Below are 24,371 nucleotides of genomic sequence, written 5' to 3'. Positions count from 1 at the left end.
GTGAAAGCGGGGTACCGCACCTCCGAAGTCAGGACGTCTCCGATGCTGTGAATGGAGTAGTTCCGGTCGCTCCCGGGCTGCAGGCCCTCTTTCCGCCTGTCTTTGAGTCGAGCCAGGAAGTGCCGGTGGATGTCCAGGAGGTTCTCCACGCAGGGGAAGATCTTCTCCACCTTGCGCTCGTCCATCTGCAGGGTCTCCCTCATCCCCCTGACGTACACCCGCAGCATGATCTTCAGGGTCCGCACGTGGTGTATCTCCGTCTGGATCAGCTCTGTGCGCAAACAAGGGCAGGCTCTGGGATCAGGGATCAGGGGAGGACACAGTTCACCCCATGCTTGCTTTTCCCTGAGAACGGGACGGGCGAGGGCGCAAGCTGGGACAGCAAAGGTGTGTAAGAAATCTGTCAGATTGCAGCTTTGTTCTCGAAACTCTTCAAAAATGATTTTTCTAAATCACTGCAGCTTTCTACGGTTGGAAATTTCCATGGATACAGCTAGATTCAAATCTATCCTAACGTGCCAAATCAAAACCTTGCCTTTTCCGCCAAAAAGCACACTAACATGCAAACATTTGTATTTAATTGCACACCCTTGATTGCCAAGATCAAATCCTTTCCTTTGGGGGGGGAAAATGGCTAATAAATAAAAATAAAGGGCTTGTCACAGGGTGTTGCCATGAATCAAGGGAACTCACTGACATGCACCAAATTGTGCTATACTGGCTGATGATGTCAAGCAGGGGTATCATAACCTGCTCCTTGGAGGGGGGGGGGGTTGTCTTCTGGTTTTCTAGGACTCTTCAAAACACCAGCTTCTGAAGAGCTGGGAGGAGATACTAAATTGCTCCAATCAACACCATAACGAGCTGCTGTATGCCATTAAGTGCCAAACTGGAATGAAACCCTGCAGACATACCAATGCCCAAGAACCAAGATGGGAAGAGGCACCGGCTTAAAGGAATGAATTCATCAAGAGAAAATACAAATATACATGCATATAAACAATCAAAAGATATATCCAAAGCCATTTTGAAATTCAATAATATATAAACTTGTAGAGCACACGCTATCTTTATCATTGCTATTCACACACTTTTGGTTTTCCTTTTCAGTATGAGAGGTTTGCTGTTGAAGCCAGTCAGACTTGAGCCGTTAACACGTACTGAGAAAACGTGAGAGAGGTAAGCAGGGGGCAGAACCCCACAGCTCCTTGGTTAAGGTGCATAAGAGCAGATACAAACGAGAGCAGACCATTAGGCTCATCTTACACAGGGGTGCAGTGAGGCCTGGTGCGACACTGAAATACCTCCCCCCACTCACGCTGGCACGTCCAGCCCTGAGACGCGTCTTTAATCAGAACGTTTTGAGATTATCTCCTCCATGATAATGGAGAGGATTTGTTTCTATAGGGCAGGCGATATGGACTGATTCCACAGGATCTGCTGCCCCTTTCTTGAGTGCTTTGAAAAAGACTGAGCTTTGCACACATCCCTGTTTTACACATCCAGTCATCCTGCGATTACAGTTTTCCCCAACTTCAACTCTATTCTTATCTCAACAAGGCAGACGCCAGCATTGCTGGTTGGTCTTTGCTTTTGGTTTTTTACTTGTTTTATGTCTTGTTTTCAGGTCTTGCTACAATTATCAAACTTTTCTTAAATACTTAAAAGAAGAAAATTTCATACTGTGCAAATTTAGTAGTATAGTTGGTCTGACAAACTGGATCACAGAAGAGAAGTTGACAACAAACACAGTTTCCCCTAAACTCTAACTGATACAATGTATCAGAAATATCAGCGCAGACAATGGCACTAAAGAGGAAAGAGACACTTATTTGGCTGACTTCTTTTTTTTTTAAAACAACTTACATTTTCACTAATTTATACAGCTGGGTATTTCACTGGAGCAATTCAGGTAAGGCACCTAGCTTGAAAGGTGCAACAGCAGTGTCTCACCTGGGATTTGAACCCACAACTCTATCCATTGCTCTTTCTGCCCCAAACTCTGCAGCTCACATACCGTATATCACATCTTGTCTCTTGATTGCATCCTTGCTGTGCTTCTTTAAGTACTGTGGGTCAACAGCCAGGCTCCAGGATTCAGCTTCCAAGTCCTGCGACTCCACCTCAAGCTCCGCACGTAAAGCAGCATAATGGCCATCTACACAAAGACGACAAACACAGGTCCTGAAGATGAAGCACCTGGACTCTTTTACTATAAAATAAAAAAACTGATTTGCACAACAACAGCCCTCTGCAATAACAGACTGCATTCACAGTGTTCTCAATATGGGTGAACAATTAGTAAAAAAATTCACAGTTGTCACAGGTTCCATTAAGAGTCCAAGCATAATCCATGATCATTTGAGTACAGAGGTTGTGCATGACCAGAGCCAATTATAAACACTTTTAAAAATGCAATACCTAATGGCTTTTCTAACCTACAATAATCTTATTTCGACAGGCCAAATTCTTAAGAACATTTTCCAACCTTAAATCAAAGAGTCACAAAAACACTATACAGACATAAGAATGGTATCAATGGCATATTCTGCATGAGCAATATATTCCTACTTAAAAAGATCTTCTACCTTAACTTGAAAAGCAATGGGCTCTAATGTCACTCCAAAACACTTTGTAATATAAACCAATAACGCAGGAATGAGATGGGGCATTACTTTCAACAAAAAAGCAGCAGTGAGCTCCCTGCTCTTCAACACAGAATGGCTGGATCTCAAAGTGTGGACAGCAGGAAGAAGAACGTGGGACGCTCTCGGTACCAGTCCAGATCAGCCCTCACTGCTCAAGCCGATGCCCGCTCTTTCCCCTCCTCGGCCACACACCTGCGCGCTCCGACCTGCAGGGACTGCGTGTCTGTTCAGCCGGCCCCCGCCTTACCTTCAACAATGATGGACTCTGCGGCGGAAGGTGCCAGTGAAACCGAGTCGTCGGCTGGGACCTTGGTTCTGCTCAACGCGTCTGGCTCATCCATCTCCCCCGCGATCGACCTGCAGGAAGACACGCAGGCTCCCTCAGACCTACGGGAAGCGCAAGCGCAGAGCCTGGCTGGCAGCAGCACGATCGCCACCGTGTGCTTCTGCTGGGTACAACAGCCTGAAAAAACGTCCCGGCTCTCATATTTCTAACCCTTCCTGATTGCACGCTCCAGGAAAAAAAAAAATACTTCTCTTTCTTTTGACTTCTGGATTCTACGCTGTCAAACCAACGGGAGCTCCGGCGTTTCTTTTTCGGGCACTTTTTCTAACTTTTGAAGCAAAAACAATCCAGCGAAAAACATTTTGCGAGACGATGTGGTTCATGCTTTTAGAAAAGACATGGTGTCTGTTACCCATTTCCACAGCTGGGTGTGCTGGAATCATATACTAGCAGTGTCCTCAGCTGGGCTCTGAACCCACAAGCCTCTGGTCAAGAGCACGGCCTCCACCGTCAAGCCCATTTTCAAATACATCATCATTAACTATTTTATATAGCGCCTTTAAAGGTGGCTTGTCAAAGCGCGTTACAGAAGATGAGAAAATCCATGCAAGCTTTTTTTTTTTAAAAGAACACAGATTTCGATTTCAGGGACCTCTGGGGGAGAAATGAACAGTTTGGTGGACCACAGGTGTCAGAATTGCACGAGCTGGCCGCAGGGATCCAAGGGGACAAACTGCTCCAGGGAGCTGCGCGCGGATGTCAGGAGAAACGCCGAAACAGACAGGAGCAAGGGGAACGGCGAGAGGCTGACCAACGGTGCTCGTTACTCACCCCGGGCCGTTGGTGTGGTTGGCAGCTGAGCTGGCGGTGGCCTGAGAGGTGTTGCCCCGCTGCGAGAGAGTCATTCCTGCGCCGCGAGCGGAGCCCGAGGAGCCATCGGGAGCCGCGAGGCCGGATCTGTGCTGCTCCCTCAGGGGAGCGCTGGCTACGGAGACAAGCATGGCGTCAGAGCACCCCTGCACCCAGGACACCCTCAGATCCCGCTCCCCGCGCCTCCGCAGGGACCTCAGGACCCGGCAGGTCAGCAGCTCGTTCTGCAGAGGCACCCGCACGCCCAGCCTCTTGGAGAACGCCCTCCAGACGGCCAGGCGGGGACGGGCGGACGCGCCGCTCTGCCTGCTCGCCCTCGCGAGAGCCAGCTCCTTCTCCATGGAGACCGCAGCTCCAAGCAGCAGCGCTGATGAATCACTAATCAGTGGGAAAGGGCTCAGGATGGGCAGGCTTATATAGCAACCTCTGCCTGCGATCTTTCTCGAACCGAGAGGTGCCGTCTCTCACTCCGTAGTAGCGGAGCTGTAGTGAAGGACACCTTAAATGCCTGTTAAGGCTGCCTGAAGTGCCATGCTGTTCAACACCGCAGTGGTTATTATTTTCATTTTCAAGGAGGCCTGCTCATTTAGGCCAACCCCCCCCCTTCGGTATTTTTCAACAGTTCCTAGAAAGGTGTCTTTCCTACGCCACCAAAGATCATTAAAAAGTAAGAGTCTCAGAAACCGCGCATCTTCTCATCAAGAGAAGAATCTTTATTCTCTACAAAAGATTTCTACGACCCAATCACCAGAAGCTTCCAATATCATTCCCATTCTCACCTCTGCCGAGGGGAAAAAACTTAACTTGAGACTTCCTCGACAAAGGACAACAGGTAGCTTGTTTAGGAGGAAAGAAACGTGTTTCTTTTACAGACACATTGCCTATGTCCCAGACAGTCACAGGTTAAGCCTTCAATGCGATTCCAAAGGCTAATAAACAACCCCCACCACCGGTTGACCTCAGATAACTGGCAATGGACGAGCTGGAGTGGTCAGCTGCCACACAAGGCCCCATCTTAAAACCTGACCACTCCGACACTTGGAGCCGGGACAGCTTCGCTGAAAAGCAAGCGGATGACAAAGCAGACCTGTCCAAACAGGAACAGGGGAAGAAGGAGCACACTGCTGCAATGGCAGGCAAATCCAGTCGTACCCAGGCCCGCTCATAAACAGCGCCCGCCTAGAGGGTTTGGTGAAACCTAGAACTTTCCACTGCAGCAAACCCCTGTAGGGAGCCCCGCCTTGCCTCTCCATGCCCTGCGTTTCATCTATTAGCAGCATGCGACGGCCTGCTGGCTCACTTTAAAGGTGTCTGCAGCTTTAATGAGAACACCAGGGAGGGTGTTGAATGAGCGGTGCAGCAATCACACCAGCGCACACAAGGCCCTTCGACGCTGTGGGTCACAGTGACTTACATGGCAGGGCTTGGGGCACTAGAAACACACCTGTGCCCCCTCCCCCCCCGCCGATTATTTCTCCCTGTACTGGAGAAGAGGGTCAAAGTAGACAGAGGCACGGCGCTTTTCACTGAATCCCTGGGCTGGGCTCTTTTTTCCTGCTGCATCTGTCCGAGTCCAGTCAGGGACAAACCTGCTTCCTTTTCATTGCCAGGCTGAACAGACCGTTGGGAGGCTTCCTTGCTAAGCCAGCTGAAAACCACTCCCAGTGTCAGGAAAAAAAAAAAACTTACTTAGAGATTAAATATTTTTTTTGTTTTTGCAAAAATGTTACTTTTATCAACAATTTAAGAGGCAAGCTGTGTAGTGGTTAACTATCTCGGCTGTACATTTCACTCTGTCCCTGGAATGGACTGCTACACAAATCAAGGTTAAGACAGCCCTTGTGCAATAATGAACAGCTGCTTAGGAAACTGCTGATTCAAAGGACAAAATACAAAAGTTATACACAGGCATATATACAGTGCATGAAGCAATCTAATTATTCAGAAACGGCATGGTTAAAGCTGTCTGTACCGTGCTCGCAAGCGAGTTATCCGGATAAGACTGAAATGTGGGCGGGTTAAGCTCCAAGATCAAGGGTTCGAGCCTGGGTTTGGTCACTATCTGACTGTGAACTGGTAATCCCAAGAGGCAGAGACCCTGGGCGCTTGCACACAGGCGGTGCTGTGGGTGAGGGACACAACTCTCCACCAATCAGCACTGAACCTCCTGGAGGGGGGCGTGTTGTCTGTGATGTGTAAAAAGACGACTGGCTGGAAGGTGGGCAGGGCGTGTCTACACCTCCTTAGCCCCTCCCCCCCGACCCATCAATGCAGTGTGATCGCAGGGCTCATGCTGGGGCGTCGAGACGAGAAGTGAAAAACACAAATTTACTTTTCAACTCATGCGGGTATAAAAAAAAAAAAAGACCTTCCATTTCCACATGTAAAAAAATAGACTTGGAAAGGCAGTCAGTTTAAACCTCTAGCACGATAACATTTTGAAACTGTCCTCCGCAAGTTAAAATTAATACTCCTACCCATGCAGCAAAACTGTGAGGGAGTATTAACCTCCATCACAGGCATGACCGTTCCAAGTTTCCCAAGGATGCTAGTGCATTACACATCCATCAGTCCAGGTGGACAGCCTATCAACAAGCATAAATACCATAACAGTGCGAGAATCTGAGGCGGGATTTGGAAAAATAAAAATGACCTGGTAGCTGGCAATTCACATCAATAGCAAACACTTCATGGCAGCTTTCTAGTGTTCTGCTTTTTTGAACACTGAACAATATCAGATGCTGCACTTCTGAACACACAAAGTGAAGAGTCAGTCTGCTGTGCTACAAAACTGAAAAAGCAGTTACAGCCCGCTATTATTAATCAATAATGAGAACTTTTTAACTAAAATACAATCACAGTAAAACCACAAAGAACACACATAAAACAACTAGCTATTTCTTTTGGCAATGAAGCAAGAATAGAAAGCCTCTGTCAGAGAGGCAGGATTGAACAGAAAATCATACTTCAAGGCTCATTCGGCATTCAAAAAAGAGTCTATACTCATGTGGTATTAACAGTAAATGCATATCACTAGGGAATTGAAAAAACGGCTCACCTTGATTGAAATACTGTACAGTATTCTGGACAGATCCAGTGCTCTTGTACTGGGAATCTTTAGCCTGTATTAAAAAGAAAATGTGATAATTAAAAAGCATGCACCCAAACTAACAACTGATGCTTTTAGTAAATGTCTACCTCTGAGAGGAAAAGCACTAAGTAGTAAGACCTTTGTGAAACTAAATGTGCCCCTCTAGGGACTGTAGCAGTCATTCCCTGCCAGCATTTCAGAGGAACTACTGGGGATTATGTAGAAAAGGTAGGATCACTAGCACTAATTACCATGAAAGCATGGTATTTATGAACATCCAAATTCATTAACCTGTACTACAGTAAGAGCCCGAGTTGAATTGAATTGAATATGAACATTTCTTTTATTCTTAAATCCTTTGCTGAACCACTTTCAGCATAAATAGTAGCTCATAGTTTAGTTGGAGAAGGGTTTCTGCAAGTATTTGAATGCTGGGCCCCACTTTTACATATACTCAAGTATATTCTGAATACCCCTGATCTGGTACAGCAATGTTCAAGGGCAGGTCTGCAAGATTCACCAAGCATTAAGACTGATTTAGTCTTGATGAAACAAGACAGAAAACAGAGAAAAGAAAGCAAAATAAAGCTGGTCAGGAGTTTTGGAAAGCAAACTGGTTTCGGAAGATCAAGTCAGACCAGTTCAGTAAGCTGGTTAAAAAGCTGAGAGAAGTAAGTCTTTGCTTTATGACTGGCAAAGCTACTTTGGGAAGGAGCAAAATTTAAACATGCATGACAACAGGAGCTGTCCACACACCCACAACACATCCGCGATGAGCTTATATGCGCACTGGGGCCATCACCAGCTGCCTGGGCTCACCTTGACACCTTTGTCAAAAAACCTTGTGTTCATCATGGGCGGCAACTCCTGATTTTCAAACTGCAGGTCTGAGCATAAACCAGTGCCCAAAGAGATACAGCGCGTCTCACACTGCGAACAGCTCTAGTAAAATAATGACTAATAAAGATAATTTATTCAAGACTACAGTGGTGTATATGACTGTAAACGAATGGGAAATTTATTTCCTAATAACAAATTAGCAAAATGGCTTTATTAACCATTGCACAATCACTCTAAGCAGTAGAGAAAGGGTCCAGTTTTTGATAAAATCCTACCTGGAACAGATCTCATCAAGGAAACAGGAATAGCATCTAGTTCAAATTTAACAATTAACCCTTTACTTAAAGCAATCTCCTGACTAAGAAGGAAACCTAACAGGTCTCTCTTGCCATTTTGAATTTCTATTAATGGGGTATAATTCTGCAGTTTGTTTTTTTTTTTTGTTTCGAGAAGTAAACATAGCTGATTGGTAAAGACCGGGGAAAATTTAGCCAGAACACCAAGATAACACTCCTACTTTTTTTGAGAGCCGCCCTGGGATTTTTAGTGACTACGAAGAGTCAGGATCTCTGTTTGACAACTCATCCGAAGGACGATTCCTTTTTAAAGTATAGTGTCCCCGTCACTATACTGGGGCATTAGGACCCACACAGAAAGTGGGGTGAGCGCCCCCTGCTGGTCCCACTAACACCTCTTCCAGCAGGAGCCTTAGTTTTTCCCAGGACGTCTCCCATCCAGGTACTGACCAGGCTCATACCTACTGGGCTTCAGTGGGGCTGCCAGCTGTGAGTTGCTTGCAGTACTGTCTAGTGACTATAAACATTGCACTGGGAAGACCAAGTGCCACCACTAGCTGAACACCCGCAGTAAATCCTGTGAGCTTTTTATGGGAAATACTGAAGAAACAGAAGAAAGACACCAGGTAAAATAAGACTTGAGAAAGGGAGGGAGCAGCATGCAGAAATCCTTGGGAAATGAGAGGAAAAAGAACTCATTACATTTGCTACACCTGCATTCACAAGGACCTCCCAAGCATTTCAAAATGAAACAGTGATGAAGAGAAGCTCGAGGTGCTTAAATGTAGTAACATCAAGCATAAAAAAAAGGAAACTCAATTCACAAGGTGATGAAAATCTGTATCCTTTATGTTTTTAAAAAATGCAAGAAAGGCAGTTTCTAGGCCGCATTCCATCTGAGCCAGTAAAGCAGGTCTGGAAAGTGTGGGAGATGCAACAGCACTCAACTTCCTCCATCAAAACAAACACGCTTGCGAAGGCACTGCATTCCTCTCCCGCTGCTGTGTGACGCTGCGAGTGTCTCTCCAGGCTAAACTCAGGGGGTCTGTGGACCTGTGGGATATTGCGGGCTCTCTCACATTGAAACACACACAGGGTGGCGAGATCAGGAAAACCCCGGACCAGGTGGTTCAGGATTCTCCAGCGGCAAAGCTCACTCCTTCCACAACTGACTCCCAAATCCAACCGGGACAAAACGAATACTCCAGGAGCCCCACCACCTGATCGCTCCTTTCTGCCTTGTTGCACCTATGCAAATGAACGGGCCTCCAAAAACCCAGTAATTCAATCGCGACATCGGCCAACCTCACAAAGGTGCTGCAGGCATCCAGCCCAACACTCAGGAACCCCAGTCTGGTCAAAACAACACCTTCAATTAGAAGAAAATGGACCGACTGCTGTGGTCCGCCTAGTTTTTGAAACAGATTCGTTTTCAACCCAACTAAATCTGTGTACAGTGTGCATGTCAAAGAAAGGACAAAGACAAACGGCCAGTTATTTACAATTACACCAATGAGAAAGACCAAAACAAAGCTGGACAAACCTTGGCTTTACTGCTGCTGCACTCAGCTAATAGATTTTTACAGCTCTTGTGGACGTTCACCGCACAGTCTAACGGAGGGGGAAAAAAAACAACAGATGAGTTTGTTTCCCTGGCGTAGCTCTTCATCTGGATAACAGTTCTTCATCGGGTTCGGGGATCCAGCTGCAAAACAAAGCAACGGAAAACAGACCCGAGCCACCAGATGCTCCACTCCTCTCACCAGATCCCGAAGCCTGACTTACCGTCCGGAAACAAAATCACAGCGATCAAGACCGATACCGAAACCCGGGGGGTTTCAACGGGACCAGCATCCTTGCCCTGCTCTTTCTTCCATCGACTGGCTTCTACAGTGGTGCAAACAGCAGAAAAGCTGCCTCGTTTTTATAGGCTTCTTTAATAAGCTTCGCAGGTAATTGAGAATGTCAGCCTTCATTGTAATTAGGACTAGAGGGTTCCGATTAAAATAAAAAAAAAAAACGGTGGTTGGGTTGGTTTGGCTGTGCAGGGATGATGTGACAGCAGTCGAGAAGCCTGCCACAGGCTTTCTGGGTTCCAGGCTCGGGGAGCTGTCCGGCAGTGCAGCGCGATCAAGTGAACATCGCCAGGAGCTAAGACGGGCCAGCCCCGCTGCACCGCCCCGGCGCAGTCAAACTGATTTCCTGAGGACTGTCGAGCACCATCACACTCGAAACTTGGAGCCTTTCCAGAGCTCAGCTGCAGAATCAGGGCAGCACTTCGAATTCCGAAGCCATGGGATGAACGTGGCCAAGCGACCCCTAAGTACTTTGCATTGTTTTCTTCATTATTTCTCAACTCGCAGCTTTTTCAGCTGATTTCTTTTAAGTATGCTTCAGGGATTTGCACCCCATGCCAAATACCTACTGAAACCAGTGAGGAGAGAGACTCTTGACAGTTAACCCAGTGCTTTGCAAATTTTTAGACACCCCCCCCCCCCAAATAAAAAACAGAAAACCATATCCCAGATCAGGAGCATCTCCAGCCTTTTCTCCAAGAGAGCCCCACCCCAGCGGGTCTTATAAATAACCATTTCTAGAGACCTGGAACAACATAACTGTGATCAAATGAGTGAGTGATTTCTTGAAATGGACAGATAATTTTGGAACAAATATAAGACTATTCATCAGTCCTCAAATCAAGGTCCCTGGAATGAAAAGATCGCTTAAATGATCAATAGCTTGCGTGAGTTCCCGATATTTAGGGATAGGTGACATGTGACTCATTCATAGTCATAAGACTATGACCCTTACCCTGGACACACAAAACCAAAATCTTGTACAGAAAATGCTTATTCTCATTTTGGCTTCACCCACCATCATTGTTCAAGTCTTTTTGTTTATTTGCTCTTTGTATGAAACATGTACAGTAGTTTAAATCACAGTTTACAGTACAACCCTGTAAATCCCCTAACCTAAAGGCCCGTAGTCTCCTGATATCACATCTGGAACCCTTGTGGTTCAGTTGTTGCTCACTGATGCCTGCAGGAGGGATTAACACTCGTGCTCATGTCATGGGATTGGGATGTGTAATGAATATTCACTCAATTACTGTGTGAGGTTTCGAGTCTCCTTAGGACTACAGTTCTCTCTAGGAGCTCTACTGGTAGTCCTCTGGTGATCAAGCTCCCCGTGTATAAACACAGCTACAGTATCCCTGCAGAATATTAATATGCAAGTGCATGCATATACATGGATCACATCACAAATGCTTTAAATCACTCACTTTATAACCTAGGCTCCTAATTTTCAGCCACTGTCTGATCTTAGTTTCTACATTAGAAGGGCTATTCAGAATCCTCCGCATACTCTTATGATAAAAATATATTGTGTTCTGGAAGCAATTCATGACAAAACATGCCCTGGACCAGGAGGAAAAAAATATACAGGAGCACAATTTAAAAAAATAATGTTAATACTTCAGGGGCATCAATGAAGAGAGCGGAATACTTTAAGAGCGAATTAAAAAAATGCCTATTTAGAAGCTGATTCTAACACTGCTGTCACAAATCAATTCTACTGATCTGCTGCCTAACAAACACATTGAACTTGTTTGGCCTGTAGTAGACAAAGCTCTTTTGCTGTTTCTTCAGGCAAGTACATGTAGCGACGGGTTCAGTCAAAAGCGTCCATCATCTAAACTGAGTCAACAGAAAGGGCCAGATATTCAAAAAGAAAAACAGCACAATAAAATAACACTCTGCAGAAGAGCTATAACCACCAGTAATCTACAGTTAGTCCCAGGTAACCATAGTGAGATTTATGAAAAACTATTTTTGTATTGAACAAACCAGACCTGCTGTGACAGGAATTACCCACGTCAGTGCTAAAACACTCAGGTGAATCAACCTGTCAGGTTTCTGCTTTACTTCAGCAGAATGGTCAAAACAAATACTGCAACTGGCTCTACACAAACACCACTTGACTACAAAAAGGACAAAAAGAACAGAACAGCAGGTTCTTGTTTTTTTTTTTTTGCTGGGAACACAGTGCAGCAATGAAGATCTCTTCTTAAACAGGCAATTTCAATGCTCCCTGAAATGAAAAAAATACCTGCAGTGCTTTAATTTCTCACTGCCTACAAGCGTAGCGTTAGAAGGTAGCATTTATCCAAGAACAAAATGAATACTAACGATAAGACACAAAATGACTTCACATCTTCATTGAGCTCCACCTGTTGGGTACACAGATGACCCTTGTGCGGGATCGCTTCAGTTCTGTTTTATGATAGTGATAAAAACATCAGCCCTACAATATGTTTCAGCAGTACAGTACACCAGGGCCTAACAGTTTTTTCCAAATCAAGCCACCATATGCACCAGCAGCACACAACTCTGGATGATGCAGGTAGGAGGTTAAAAACCATTTTTTGTGCAAATCAATGTGCAGGGAGTAAAAATGTATGCATACTCTTTCAGGCTAGATCCCCCTTTGCATATTTTAAGTCAAGCATGACAACCTGAGCAGCAGTGAAAGAGTATTCTAAGGCTGCTTTAAGGAAATCCATTTAAAATCTCAAATGTGTCCCTTAAGATACAACAAAAAAATTCTAATCTGTACTATAGAATGTCAAACTAAATTTTAAATTACTTAAATAAGCCTCTTTATTTATTTTATATAGTTTTATAAGACGTTACTGCAATGGAGGCAAGTTAAAAACAATGCAGCAACAACAAAACAAAAGTACCGAAACGTTTTTTCTAGGGTAGAAAGCATGCTTATCTCCCACACACACCTACACTGCCCTGGCGCGCTGACGACAATGTCAGGTTTCAACATGCCCGCTCTGCGGCAGGACCCACTCAAGGCAGGGGGAGCTGACGCACCTTGCCGTCACCTGACCCAGATCACTTCTCGCTGTACGAGAAACACTTCTTATCGAGTGGGAGCTACCTTCAAACTACAGCAGGAACAGGAAGCACTTCTTTAAGGCAACCGGGAGTGTGGGACAAGCTTCCCAGCCATGTTGTTGAAGCTGACGCCCTGGCTTCTTTCAAGAACTGGCTGCATGAGATCGGCTGATCAGTGAGCTACTGACTACCAAATGGGTCAGTCAGACTGAATGGTACCCTCTTGTTTGTAGCCATTTTTTGAGTCTTATTAGCTTGTGTGTATTTCCAAGCTCAGTGCAACATCTGTTCCACGTCTCGAAAATGACTTAACTTTTTTTCTAAGGAAATCCCAGAATTGCAGAACTTTTTATTGAATGCCTTGAAGTCGGCAAGTTAATCTTGTACTCGAAACGGCCAATACTGCGCCTGTCAGCGTTTCTGACCAAGCTAAGCAAACCTTAGCTCTCAAAACATTCGTCTTATTTACCTGGTTTTAATGTTCTTTTTGCACAGTGAAATACTGAAATAGCACGTGTTAAGAATATGATTTTGCAGGTGCACAGTAACTGGGAAAACAGCATTGAAGTAATACTAGTAAACCATACAAGTAAATTTTTATTAGTCACTCTAAAACATAAAGAAACAAAAACCTTTGCATAGAAATGCAAAATAATAATTCAGACACTAATCTCCACCAGCACCATTCATTAGCAACTTGGGATGCGAAATGCATTAATCCTATAAATAGTATCCATAAATAAAATTCAAAAACATTCAGTCGCGACCAAGGCTTTAAAAATGACTAAAAAATGAATAGCTTAAAAGGCCGAGCAGTCTAGGACGATTGTGTGTGATATTTTAAAATGCCACATGGGAATTCAGGATAGTAAAAAACGTCAATGAAGTTAAAAATAAACGGATCCCCACTTCTGTCCAGAAATATGACAGTTCTGTTTAAAGCTCTGCTGTGCCTAGGCAGCGCACGTGATCACAGGCAGCCAAAAACAACCCATTAAAACCCGACTCCGGGAGCTTTTCCACTTCTGCACCTGACACACACCTATGACGGCTGGGCCAAGCCCAGACCACACGCTGAGAGGCAGATCCTCCCCAGGCCACACAGACGCGCACAACTCTCTCCGGAACCAGACAAGACAACACCAGGGCACCCGCGCCCCGCCATGCTAGACCCAGGGCAGCAGAACCTATCGCTGCGAGCCGGGAGATCCGAGCGACATGCTCCCTTCCCAGGAGGCCTGACGGCACTCTCCCAGCCTCTCGGTCTCAAACGAAGCTGCGCGGTTAGCCACTGAGCCATGGAGGAGCAGAAGCCGATGTGCCTTGGAGAGGTTAATGGCGAGTGGGAGGACGAAAGACAGGGCAGGGCTTCCAGTGAGACTGTCGAAACAAGACTAATCAGTCGAGCGGAGTCCAGCAATTACAAACCAGCCGGTACAGCAGGGGCCCAGGGAGACATGAGGAACCCCTGGTCTGCAGGCTGTTCGCTTTCTCTTCCCTTACAGGTGCATTTTCAAGGAGAAATCTAGAAAGCAACTTTAAACTGCGGAGAATTGAAGCTGAATGCCCGTTACGGTTAGCTGTCAGCCGACAAAGTAGTTTGTCTCTGGACACGTTTACATGTAGACTCCAGGACATCTGGACATTTAGCCACTGGAAGGCAATTAGAGACGCAGGTGACACTTAAGACCTAGGGCATCTGTGCCCCTCGGGCAGCCTCAAAGGCAGCAGCACATCACCAACCACAGGACTGAAAAGAAATGAAAAAGAGCAGCGCCTTAATTGGTTTTTAAGAAAAACAAAATGGATAAATGGTCTTACAAACATCTCAAGCACTAGAAAAAAATGGATGTTCCATTTTATTTTGCTGTCCATTTTTTGGCACAACACGAACCATTCAGCACTGCCTTGCCCAGCCCTGGCCTGGCCTGTTTATTTAAATGTGTGCAGAAATATATCCATATTACACACACAGTACCTAAACATGGTCAAACCACAGATTTTGCAAGAGTGTAATTAGTAGACTGTATTCTGCTGCCGATATAAACTGCAAGATTGAATAATCCTACCTGTTCGCTACAGGTTAAGAAAGCCGTGAGTGGGGGATAATTAACAGGAAAATTAAGTGATACACATAGACGCAGTACACGTACAACAACAGTGAAAGGAGAAACCTTACCAGAGAAGGACTTACGCCATTGAAGGGCAGTGTGACTGCACTAAGCATGATACACTCTGACAAGGCTAATGACTGCCTTAACCTATTTATTAAGGGTAATCAGCAGTGAAGAGAGTATGCAACAGCCATATCACTAGGCAAATCCTTGTATAAGCCAAACACATGAAAAGATAAGACAGGTTTTATGTGCAAATTCAAATTAAATCTATTTAAAAAACATCTCCTCTGAGGCTGAACAAAGTTCCTGCTCTCTCTGTAATGCTATCTCTCCCCCCCCCCCCAACGCTCTCGTGCATCACCAGCTTGCCGTCCCATGGCAATTAACATTTAAAATTAACTAAAAATGACAAAATTGTCAAATGAAGAGATGCATAAATATCAGCAACGCAATGCTTTAATACAGCCTAGACCTTGGGTGTTTTGTAAACAGGCTCTGCAACCTTGCTAGACTGCTTTAGAAGTATTAAAAAAATGGAAAAATTCCCCTTCCCCTCCAGGCTGCTACCACACCAGGACTCTATTTGCAGCAGTTAACGGAGTACGAATTTTACAGTGGATTTAAACAGATGGAAACAGGACTAACTTGTGTGGACTACTGCATATATGAAACTTCCTGTCTATATGGGAGCATCAACAATCTGACAGATTTACAAAAAAAAATATTCTGCCCTACCCCTCCCACAACAGAAAAGATTCTCCATTTCCCTCCCCCACTCCCATCTCGCAACAGCACAGTAAACTGCATTTCTCTTTAAATTAAGCAACAACCGGGAGTAGCTGATCTTCCAGCTGCCAACAACTTCTTGGAAGAAATCTCCACCCCCGGCCCACATTTTTAAGACAAAGACTTGAAGATTTAGGGAAACGACACACAAGACCTAGGAACAATCAGGACCTCTGCGCTCATGCTGTTAGGCAGGGATCTGTTCAAAAAGCATCGCAGAAATGTTTACGCTTCCTACCTCACAAATCTAATCCCAAAGGGAAAAGAAAAAAAGGGCCCGAGATAACACAGAGGCCGGGACGTTGCTTTCACAGAGTGAAGGCTACCAAGACAAGGTCTAATGAACAGCAAAGTCTGCCAACCACGTTTATCAACGCACACGTGACAAGAAAAAGGTCAGGGTACTGTAAAATGCAGGAAAAATATTTCCAACATTAATGGATGCCCTGCAGGTTTTTTCCCCTCACCAAATGAGTCCAATAGCTGATCTGAGTTCCAAAAACACAGGCTTAACAAGCTACATAATATGGAAAAGCAGACTTAGAATCACAGTTCAGGTTAAGTAAGAGCACAGAAACAACAGCTAGGACAAGGCTGGAATATGGCACTTGCATAATACAACCAACAGCAACATAGTAGGTCCTGCCAAAAAAACACAAGTTCTCTAAACGCACTTTTAAAAAGCAAGCATTTTGCAAAACTCCATACTCTATGCTGCAGCTCACAAATCACATTAATGCTCAATTCTCCCTAACTAGGGCACAAAACCGGGAAAACCAAATATTTCTGTAGCTCCCAACAAGAAACATTACGCTGCTTCACGGCACAGTAAGAACCTGCAGTGTTTTTCTTTTGGAAAACAAAATCCGTGATCTGAGCTGCATGTAAACCTGTTATCATAATGGCACACTTTTGCTTTAAAACTCCGGTCTTATAGATTAGCCTTTAACCCACTGCAGATCTGTTTTGACATCTAATGACATTTGTAGGGAAGGCATCAGAAGCAAAATGCAGAGATTCCAATATAATGAGAGATTTTTATCTTTCAGCAAAGCTCAACTGAAAAGGTAATACAGTTCAAACGTTCTAAGGCGAAATTCCCTGCATGGTTTCTCTTTTGTAGTTACCAAAGCTTTGACATGTAATTATTACACAACCTGTGGCGATGAAGGCCCACTGAAAAACAGGTGTTTAACATTATTTAGCCTATTCCCTGCTACAGTAAGAGAAACGATCAAAAGCATTGATCACTCTGGCAGGCTGGAAAACCATTGCTCAACACTCCCAAGACTCTTACAGTTATCAGCTACAGACTTCAGGTGCCCAGGCCAACAATAAATGAGTCGAACTGCTACAGCACATAAAATGGTGTTAGTACTTTCTCTGTGTGTCTTTTTCAAACATAATGTACTTGCTGCTCTTAATGCAGAAAAGCTCAGAGAAGTACACAATGCAATAAATTAACTTAATATTCAAGAAGTGCACACTTTCCTTATGACACCATAAAAACATAGCTATGTGAACTTTACCAATACTTTACACCCAATGCAGCATCTGATTTTTTTAACCTGGAAATAATCATAAAATCACACCTATAATGTTGGTACAACTCATTTAAATCTAGGTGACCACACAGTCCAAATCTTTGAGCCAGTGAGTCTGTTTTATTTTTTGCTTCAGTCCAGGTAGTTATACTGCAGACAGCACACCTGAACGAGCAACAGTTTCACCCTGAAACTCACCTTTTAGTATGCTGTTCACGCCAATTACAAATCTCATTCATCTTTTCAGGACCTGAAAGCAAATTTGAATAAAAGCCCCCAAGATTTAGAAGAGGGTAGAGTTACACAGGATCAGGATTGAAAGGGACTGCTCTGGAGTGGTTTTGAAAACAAGGCAGCAAGCAGACCAGTAACAGGCACCAGTTAGCACTGAGACTAGTTGAAATGAAAACCAGCTGACACAAGAAAGGGATATTCCAGGGCCAGGACTGAGAACCACTGACCTAAAAGTCACCAAATGTGACAGCAGGACACATAAAAAGGAAGAAATAACTTATATAGCACCTTTCTGGACCCTCCTCTCAAAGCACTTTACAGGTAATGGGGATCCCCTCCACCACCACCAGTGTGCAGCCCCACCTGGATGATGCGCCAGTCCGCTCCCCACACACCAGCTCTCAGTGGGGAGGAGAGCAGAGTGATGAAGCCAGTTCAGAGATGGGGATTATCAGGAGGCCATGAGTGGTAAAGGCCAGGGGGAAATTTGGCCAGGACACTGGGGGTTACACCCCTACTCTTTTCGAGAAACGCCTGGGATTTTTTTTACTTCCCTGTGATGAAAGATCTCATTCTTCAACACATGCACAGTAGCACCCTCCTGAAGAAGCAATGCTTTATGCAAGTGTTTTCTAGTTGAACTAGAAGCAATTCAGCCATTTTACAGCTGCAGGTGTTGCTAGGCACCAGACTATGAATCAGGACTCAGGTTGCAAAGAGGCACATTTGTTAAGGTCACCAACAAACAAGCACAGATATAATGTCTTCCCAAAGCATCACAGACTATTGATATTACCCAAGCATGTTCTTGGTGCAGTACATGCCCGAGTTTCATTTTTTTTTTTTTTTGTTTTGCACGTTTAAAGCATTCATTCACCTCTTCCTCAACAGATACAACCAGGAAGAGTTGCATCACCTAATACAGTACATGACTGGTATAAATATTTCAGCAAGTGTCAAGATCTCCTCACTAGACCGGCCTTCAATTGAAGATTCAAATAATTAAGTGCAGTTACGGACAATGACGTTTATAAGTCTGTTATTGTTGTGGCTGGGTTTTCGAAACAGGCACTTGTGCCGTGCAAGCCTCTTAATGTTTGCTTTAAATCCACGTTCTCTATTCAACACATTCAAACATGTCCAGGCCACACATAAATGGATTAAACCAGAAACATAATTAAACATCAGAGGGAATTCTCGAAAATACGTGTTGAAATCACATTGTTTCATATTGCTCCAGAACAGAAACAAACATAAACCCTGCCGGTTATTTGCATTTCATCCAAATATACTTATGTAAATACCGAAGTTTATTCAGGACGCAGCGAGTACAAAGAAACAGACTACCTACAGTGCTTAGGAGGAAAGGAAAACAGGCACAGATTTTTTTTTTACATCCCTGCTGAAAAAGTAAAGGGCACATACACTTGTAAGGAACAGGACAACGGCACCATTTGACCCGATCGCACAAACCCACGACTCCACCTGCGCACGCTAGCTGCGTGACGCGAAATCCCACAGGCGAGTAAAAACCAACGGAAACTTCGTCTCTTTTCTTCTCCGCTGTTCTGACAAAACCCGTGCCCACTGACAAGTCTCGATCCCGGAGCACAGATTGACTCCTGACAGCGAAAGGCCTACACGTCAACATCAAGCCTGAAGCACTTGGTGGTAGCTATCTACATAACAAAACCGGAGGGGGGGAATCTTACCTCTTTTACAGGCTCCGGTACAAGAGACAACAGAACTTCCCTCCCCTAACTTTATCCGTGCGTTTCTGTCTAAATCCTTTTTGTTCCTATCGTACTCAACCCGTTTGTTTTCGTCCTCCTATCAGCGTGACGTGAACCCGACAGCCCCAATGCCAAAAAAAAAAAATCTCCAACATTCCCTGCTCTCCGGTATGTTCCTTTTTCTCTCTCAAGGCATTGTGGGAACAATCAGTGGGGCACAATCCACGCACCGCGCATTCCACAGTCTCGCCGCCCATGGGGCTGGGTCCGCTCTTAAAGGCGCAGCGTCCCCATCGGGGGCCGCACCGCAGTCGTGCGTTCAACCGCAGGACAGGTTCACCCTGTTACCGGCCAGCAACAACCAGAGAGCGAAAAGAGCCCAAGGGGAGCGTCCTGGGCTGAAGCCAGAATCGACCTTCGTTGGTGCTGAGCGTGAGGTTGCTAAACAAAATGCCTGAGAAAAGCGCAAACTTCACCTGTTGTGGGTACAGGTGTTCACACCTAGAGCGTATTAGTTTACTTTTTTTTTAACTTATCGGAACAATGGCGGATAGGTACCCTTGCCAGTCGGTGTTTTTTTAGAGGGCGATACCCTTCATGCATTATTCCAGACAGGGATTGATTTTTTTGGGGGGAGGAGGGTGTGACCTCTTGTTTGTGATCTCCCCCTACTAACAGCATCTATATTAACGAACGTGTTTTATGTATTCGGACACTGAGAATACTTCTGGAGCAAAACGTGAACAACTTGTACATAATCCTATGCTAAGCAAGGAAAACAGTAATACTACAGTTGCTGCTCCTGCTCAATAGCAGTATGTTAACTGAGAGAACATGACGTTTCCAAAATACACTAGCCCTATGAAGTGACCCGTCTAAATTTGATATGTAATAGAAATTAGATACCCCAGCCTTGCTTGGAATTAAACCCAACGCTCACTGCATATTGAGTTGCAAATGCTATGAAGCACAATAAGTAAAGCAGAGCACTGCAGGACTTGCATGCCTTTCATAATTAGATTGTATTTAGACGTGACTCTGTGGTGACTACTGTATGTAACCATCTTACTCACTGTTACTTCTCTTCTGTCTCATTTTACAGAAACATGGGTGTAAACAAAATGTTGGTGAATCATGACTTCTTCATTCCACGTAACATTGAGCAACATGGGGAGTATGGCTCATATTATAGATTACTGCGTGAGAAGTCACTCCTTTAAGCACTCCTCTTGAGACTTTCAGCCACCAGAGCAGGGGACAACAGAGGCAGCCCTGGCTATCTAGAGAGGACAGGTTATGTTCATACTGGCAGCAGGGAGGAACAGAGACTGAGATGTACCTTCTGCCACACATCTCAACCCTACTGGAGAAGGAGAGAAAACCCATCAGAGCTGGCAGCCCAGTACGTTATCTCCTGTTGGAGCCTGAGCATCAGAGTGGACTTCTCCATTAATATTTTACTGTTGCATTGCAGATATTTCGACACTTGGGGGCAGTACAGCTATTGCATACCTGCACTCTGTGTATGCTGTATGGCCAGAAACATTTTGCAATTTTACAAACGCGATACAAACATTTGACTAATTTAGTTGTGACAATCACCAAGTACATTTGATGTTTCCAGATAGAATTCCGCTATTATAGAGTATTAGAATATGTTTTATGAAAAACCGTAGCATACCTCTAAGAATGGTTCATATATGCAAAGCAGTTTTTTATCTTCATATACTTTCATCCCTGCGACAGTGGATAACTGTGATTAAACATGAGAAGCAAAACACTGAGCCTCACAACTGGTGTCTCTTGGGTTTGATTCCAGCCTGGAGTACCTTCTGTGTGGAGTCTGCATGACCTTTCATATGACCAAGACAACTTAATGAATTCCCTTAGATCAGTTATGCGCCTTTAACTGCATAAGCGGTAAGACTTTCTCATACCATTTGTCACAAGGAAGGCATTTTGGCTGTGAGTTTCCTGACACTGAATTTTCTGTGCCCTGAAAGTTGGTGCACTCTGAATAATCACCTCTGGCTACAACTTCAGAAAACACAGGAGGCCCAAGAGCCTGGTTGTCTGCACACAGCCTACTGCAGTAAGAATGTGAAAAGTAGCCAGCAGCCATATCACCCTCCCAACTGGCAACCACTGAAGCCCTGGAGACCTCCTGGGAAAAACTAAGGCTGCTGCTGGAAGAGGTGTTAGTGGGGCCAGCAGGGGGCGCTCACCCCACGTCTGTGTGGGTCCTAATGCCCCAGTATCGTGATGGGATCACTATACTGTAAAAAGGCGCCGTAGTTCAGATGAGATGTAAAACTGACTCTCAGGGGTCATTAAAAATCCCAGGGCGTTTCTCGAAAAGAGCAGGGGTGTAACCAATTTCCCATTGGCCTTCACCAATCATGGCCTCCTAATAATCCCCATCTCTGAACTGGCTGCTTCTTCACTCTGTTCTCCTCCCCATTGTTAGCTGGTGTGTGGGGAGTGTACTGGTGCACTCATTGCCTGTAAAACACTTTTGAGTGGAGTGTCCAGAAAAACGCTATATAAGTGTAAGCAATTAAGTAAAAACATCTGTTTTTACTGCCAATTAAAAATGGACTTTCAGCCCAAATCCTGCTAAAGCACAGATGTGCCCCATGCTGATATGCTCCAAAGCCCCGTCATCCAAGGAAGAACTAGCAACCTGTGAAAACCGCGCAGGGACTCTGCTTGGTGAGGACATCCAGTAGCGTTAAGCACTCATGTCAAGGAGCCTGATGTTCCTTGTTGCCATCTTGGCAACCGGACGGCCTCCCAGGCTGTTTAATGTTAAACTATATCCAAGCCCAGCAGTGCTGTTGTGCGCACCGTGCAATGAATACATCAGCTAGACTTGTTTAATAAGCAAACGAATCCAAATAGCCATATATAATCTTTCCCAAACTGTTGTCTGATTTGCAGATTTATGTCTGCTCCTGGGTGATCCTGCGTTTTGTCTTTCCGAGCCTTCTATAAACACAGGGACCCATGTATGGACAGGGCTTAATTTAGTTTCTATTCAAATTCAGTCGGGAGCTCCACGGAGATGTGTTTAAAGAGGAGCTGCAGTCCCAAATTTCTCAGACCGCTTATTAAATGTTGGGTACAAAATAAATTCATCGACGGTCTAGAAAAATTTGACCAATTCCAAAATGAAGCACAAAATCGTGAACGTTCTGTAAGTCACCATGAGTTCGCAAACCCCTGGTCTCGCCAACTGAGTCCTCCTGGGACCTCAGTGGTTGCCCTTCCTGTGGGCTCATTCTGATGTGACAACATTCCCGCAGGGCGATGGAAGACGTCCTACTGCTCGTGTAACAGCAGCTTTCATGCAAGATGAGAATGAAACAATGAAGCCAAGGATGTCCTGCTCACCAGACTTGAGCCCCAGTTAGAACTGGCAAGAAACATGGGTTGGCCTGTGGCACCAAGGGTTCAGAGACCAACATAAAAAATCATGTTTGCCAACGAGTTATGAGAAGAAAGGGCCAGAATCCCTTTCAACGGAATCTACAACCTGTGCAAAGCAATGTGCTACAGTGGTACTGTGTTGCCTCCAGCTGTGGGCATTCACACTACTACCTTGTGACTTTGGCAGTCGACTGCATGCTGGTGACAAATGTTACTCCACATAATGACTCTGCCTTTGGCATATCACTGAAATGAAATGTCACAACACCTGCAACAAAAAGGATTTTAATTCTCCTAATAATGGGAGAAAAATAAAGGGCGGAGTGGTTGCTCTGTGGCTCAGGATCTGGAAGGCTGCCAGTTTGTATCCCGCGGCCGGCAGAGGAATCCTACTCTGTTGGGCCCCTGAGCAAGGCCCTTAACCCCAGCTGCTCCAGGGGCGCCGTATAAATGGCTGACCCTGCGCTCTGACCCCCAGCTTCTCTCCCTGTCTGTGTGTCTCATGGAGAGCAAGTTGGGGTCTGCGAAAAGACAAATTCCTAATGCAAGAAATTGTATATGGCCAATAAAGTGGTCTGATCTTAATAACTTCATTCTGTTGCTCTTCCAAGAACTACATTTCTTTTGATGCTCAGTTAATGTGTTTTTATTAATCCATTTACTTCACTGCAAGGAAGAGGATTTAAAAAGCTAATCAATGATCAATGAGTTGAAAAACAACTGCAGAAAGGTGAATGAGTCGCAGAAGTCTTACTGTTCTACAGCACATGATTTGTGTGCTCGTATTAAACAGGAATGCTTCATTCACACCGCTCAAAGGAACACTGGCATATCTGGACTGTGCTAGGTAGCAAATCATGATAACTCCTTATAACAGCAGAGGAAACAGCCTGAGATTAATGAGTCCTGGCATTTCCTCAGAGCCTCCAACAGCTCTGTACCACAAAGAAGCAGTAATTAGTGCTGCATTTTTGGCTTCATAATTGTCAGTCTGTTGCTTAAAAACTTCAAAATAAGAAAGCATCTAGGAGCAGATCCAGGAATGAGATCCCAGTCTTTTCAGAAACTGCAGAATGGAAAAGGCAGCGGGTGACTTTTAACCAATTTCACTCTAGCGAGAGGAATGTTAGGGACGTACACCACCGGAAGAAATTGCTTTGCTTAGTCAGTGAACCCCAGAAAATAATCCAATTTCCTTTTTCTCAGAAGAATGGAACAGAACATGAAATAGGCACCAGTGCATAACATTTATATTTGCAACATTTTCACTGCCAGTGTAAAAAAAAAGGAATGAAAAGAGTTTCTGTTTGACTGTTTACAGCCAATGGAAGTTCAGCTCTTGCAGTCTTCCTCATGACTGTATCACATGACTTGGAAGAAAGTTTTCTGAATTACAAGAAGCAAGGCACTTGAGGAAGTGGGATTTGAAGAGGGCCTTTCTTTCAAGAAGTAAAGGACCAACAAATTAAAAGTCCCTTCTACAGCTATTACAGTATTTCTCACCTGCTTGGCAACACTAAGCTCTGGAGCATGGGCCATAACATACTGCAATCCAAAGTGGATCAAATACACTTGTACTCGAGGTGTGTA

The 24,371-nt window shown here is 44.7% G+C and overlaps 1 protein-coding gene across 2 annotated transcripts in view; it reads right to left on the bottom strand.

The window, feature by feature from the left end:
- Positions 1 to 24,371, bottom strand: part of arhgef18b (rho/rac guanine nucleotide exchange factor (GEF) 18b) — a 63,116-nt gene that overhangs the window by 21,085 nt on the left and 17,660 nt on the right. For both annotated transcript variants that reach the window (XM_069186155.1, XM_069186156.1), the window contains 6 exons: positions 9,575 to 9,642; positions 6,863 to 6,926; positions 3,766 to 3,919; positions 2,896 to 3,005; positions 2,018 to 2,158; positions 21 to 271 (listed from right to left, as the gene is read on the bottom strand). In XM_069186155.1, the coding sequence (XP_069042256.1) occupies positions 21 to 271; positions 2,018 to 2,158; positions 2,896 to 3,005; positions 3,766 to 3,919; positions 6,863 to 6,926; positions 9,575 to 9,642 (788 nt within the window). The remainder of the gene's footprint in view (positions 1 to 20; positions 272 to 2,017; positions 2,159 to 2,895; positions 3,006 to 3,765; positions 3,920 to 6,862; positions 6,927 to 9,574; positions 9,643 to 24,371) is intronic.

Source organism: Lepisosteus oculatus, chromosome 29 (assembly GCF_040954835.1).
Source record: "Lepisosteus oculatus isolate fLepOcu1 chromosome 29, fLepOcu1.hap2, whole genome shotgun sequence".
Lineage (NCBI taxonomy): Eukaryota > Metazoa > Chordata > Actinopteri > Semionotiformes > Lepisosteidae > Lepisosteus > Lepisosteus oculatus.
Note: the sequence above shows the minus strand (reverse complement) of the source record. Positions and strands in the feature narration are given on the sequence as shown.